The following is a 3649-nucleotide window of genomic DNA, read 5'->3' as shown; positions in this document are numbered from 1 at the left end:
TGCCCATCGTCCAAGCCCTCCAAGTAAGATCGAAGAGCCAGTAAAGAAGCACCGAGCACGACGAGTTTTCACCGGGCAGGTGATCCCAACAACAAGCCATTATTTATTGATGGCCCTCCACCAGTCAAAAGCGCACAGAAAGCACACATGGTCTCTCCCAGGCTCATTCCAGTTCCTCTCTAGCTACTTTTAAGTCTATCTCCAACCACCGTTCTCTGTATCTTTCTTTGTATCTGTCATTTACATACTTCTCTATAGATTCTCTCCTCTATATCTCATTTCTTTCCAACAACGTTCTCTAAATCTCGTTCTCTATACATTAAACCCTATATTAGAAACGTATTTTGTTCCAAATTTTTGTATGTACGTATTTATCATACCTCAAATGCTATGGACATATTTTATTTTTATTTAATCCAGTATTTAAAATGTAAAGAAAAAATAGAGAAGATGAGAGAGAATCTCTATATATAGAGAAAATCTGTAGCGTTCTCTATTTTAAAGAACCATCTAGAAAACACTGCTGGAGTAACGAATTTTCAGGAATAGAAAACGGTACAGATTCCGCCGTTGGAAACAGCCTAACATTTCCCAGCGGCCAGTACACTCCACTGCAGGAGGCAAAGCGGGTTCACGCGTGAAGGAGGGCTTTCTTCTCCCCCGTCTGGTACGTTTCCTGCGGAACTCACAAGCATCCTCCGCAGCTCCGGCCAACCAGCTACAGCCACAGAAGGCGTGGTGCAGGAACTCTCGTTAGCTACTAGGAGAAGAGATGAAGGACATAATGGGGATCCCCGGGACGCTGGGCGGCTTGGCGCTGCGGGTTTCGCAGTTCGTGTGCGCTGCCGGTTCTCTGGCAGCCATGCTCTCCGCTTATGGCTTCTCCAACTACAGCGCCTTCTGGTAACGCCTCAAACTGCCTCTTTCCTTTGGGTAAAACAATTGTGAGCTCTCTTGTTTTGTCTAGCCGTCGTTTCTTGCAATTTAGTCTGACAATGGTACCTCGAGATAAAGGCAGAATGTGCTTCTGTTTTTTCTTTCCAGTTTCCTTTTTCTTTTCTTAAGTGTACTACTGGGTTTGAGGTAGCATATGCATGCTGAATTTGGTGGCTGAAGATGCAATTTTGAAGCTTTTTATTTCTTCTTCCTGAGTGGAACTTTTAGACCTTCGCTAGCAAATTAAAATGTTAACCAGTGATATGGAAAAAAATTCATCCTTCCTACTATTATGCTTTTGGATTAAAATTTTTAGATTACTAGTCTTTGGGCCTTCACACAATCTCACGCCAGTTCGTTTAAAAAAAAAACATTGGGCCTTCACGAGGTTGGTTTTGGATGCATGCATGTACGTTTTGTAGTTTTTATTTTCTTTTTTGGCCACTAATAGTTTTCATCTGTGAGATTGAGTTCCCTTTTCTTCCCTTTCAATTAAGTTACTTTTTCTCCCAGATTTTCATTTCATATGTTTGACATTCGGCTGTTTCGGGGTTGCATCTCAGTATAGATTGGCATTCTGGCAACTGAAGTGAGCAAGAAACGCTGATGGGTGATGGAATGTAGTCTTTAAATTGGGATTTTTAGTTTCAACAGCTGGACAGGAGTACTGGACTACTCAACATTGCACAATGATAGGCCTGCATCATGGAAAAAGAATGTGAAGGACAATATTTACCATTTTCAGCTATATACTAATAGAATTATTGTTTCCCTAAGCACAGTACATAGATGAGATATTTGTTGATGGCTTTGATGTATTATTATTGTTCAACATTGCTTCAGCATGTGCTTTGTTTAATATATATAAATCCTTGACATCATATATGCCTTCTGAGGATCACCTATCCTGATCTATCATTCTTTTATTTTCCAGTTACTTGGTTCTTCAAATGACCCTGCAGCTTATTTGGAGTTTCATCCTTGTTTGTATTGATATCCATTCTTTGAAGATTAACTGGGACCTTCGCAGCACTGGGAATTTATGGAAGTATGTTATAGGTGACTGGGTAAGTCGTTTACTTTTGACTCTTCAAATGTTTTCACTTCTATTTAAATTTTTCTAAAAGCGCTAGATTGGGTGGTTGTTAGGGATGCAAGTTATATATATTTTGGGTCATTGGATCGACCCAAAAAGTTGATAAAATGAACTAGAATAGTATTCCGTATAAATAATTTGAAGAGAGAAATGAATTAGAGTGGTATGCCATCATAATTAATTAGCTGATAAAAAATACCAGTGGGTACCCACTTACATCCTTAGTGGTCATTCATGATGCATCCATATCCTATTCAAAAGTTGCAAAACACACAAAAATTTGTGTTCGGGCCTTCTTTGGGTAGAATGATTTCCTCCAAATAGCCCATACACACGTATATATATTGGGGAGGGAAATAAGCATGTTTTCCTGCCAATCCATCCCATTTTTGTATGTTCTGCTAGCAGCATACAAAATCATCATGAACTATCACACTAACCAAAGGTGAAAAATAAAAGTTCTATGTGTGCAAAAAATATGTAGACATAAAAAACAGAGTCATATTCTTTTCTTATACTAGTATATATGCCATCGCAGTAGTGTCAAAACTCAAAACAACACTCAAGATCATATATCAAGCATAAATAAAATGAACCTTTTTGTTGTGCTGTAACCAAGATGGTTACCAAAATCCATTTTGTTTCGCAGCATCTTTTTGTTCTAGACAAGCAGGGGCATAATTTTTGTGAGTAACAAGGAGGGATATAATTACAAACTGAAACTAATTTTTTCACCCTACCACCGCATCTGTAGCTTAATGAACTCTGCAATGCCATATTGCTCGACTCTTTCTTCCTCAAACTATCAATGATGTGGGTATGTTTGCTATAGATCTTGGCGATCGGCTCACTGGCAGCAGCTTCTTCCGCTACCGCTGTGGCCATTCTTCTTGCGATAGATGTCGAATTCTGCAGGGTGAACCCGTATCTCTCATGCAGCCGGTACAAGGTTTTTGTCATTCTAGCATCCATGGCATGGTCATTCATAGCTGCATCTGCAGGTTCCACATTCTGGCTGCTTGTTTCACTTTCCGAGTAACTTCTTGTGTTCGATAACCATCCTGTTGCAACTCTGCTTGAGAAATTTAAAATTTAATTAGAATGGAAATGTAGCTGTTGCCCTGTGTAGATTTACAATGTACTTTGTCTGAGAGATTTCTCATAGTCTAACAGCCATTCAAAGAGCCATGGAAGAAGGATTCTGTATGTTGGTGGGAGAGGACGAGACGTGAACCATATTATGCGAGAAAATTAATCTGTGCTTACCGCCCCTCAATATAATGAAACAGATTCTGAACTTCCATTGAAAATTTTCCATATAAAACTGAAATCTTATCTCCCCTAAATGTGACCATATTATGCATCAGACAGTCGTTTGGAAAAACTCTAATCACTATGCAATTGCTTTTGATATGGGAATATACGCAAGTTTTCTAGACCAAGCAGATTTTGCAAACATAACGTTTCACATATCAACATTGGGTTTGCATCTTGTAATCTTTGCTAAACTTTCTCCGCAAGTTGCATAGGAACGGCACAGCATTACGGGTGTGAATTAATGATCTTTAGGTGCACCTCCAACCCTTTTTAGTTTAAATATTTGTTCTACTTCTTCAA

The 3649-nt window shown here is 39.1% G+C and overlaps 1 protein-coding gene across 1 annotated transcript; it reads left to right on the top strand.

The window, feature by feature from the left end:
• Window positions 1-630: 630 nt before the first annotated feature.
• Window positions 631-3273, top strand: LOC112883516 (CASP-like protein 5B3). Its single transcript, XM_025948818.1, has 3 exons — window positions 631-903; window positions 1871-2003; window positions 2865-3273. Exons 1-3 carry the CDS (start codon window positions 773-775, stop codon window positions 3069-3071), a joined length of 471 nt encoding a protein of 156 aa, XP_025804603.1. The 5' UTR covers window positions 631-772; the 3' UTR covers window positions 3072-3273.
• The last annotated feature ends 376 nt before the right edge of the window (window positions 3274-3649 follow it).

The sequence above is a fragment of the Panicum hallii genome, chromosome 2 (genome assembly GCF_002211085.1).
Source record: "Panicum hallii strain FIL2 chromosome 2, PHallii_v3.1, whole genome shotgun sequence".
Lineage (NCBI taxonomy): Eukaryota > Viridiplantae > Streptophyta > Magnoliopsida > Poales > Poaceae > Panicum > Panicum hallii.
The sequence above is the reverse complement of the archived record's forward strand: the minus strand, read 5'-3'. Positions and strand labels throughout refer to the sequence as shown.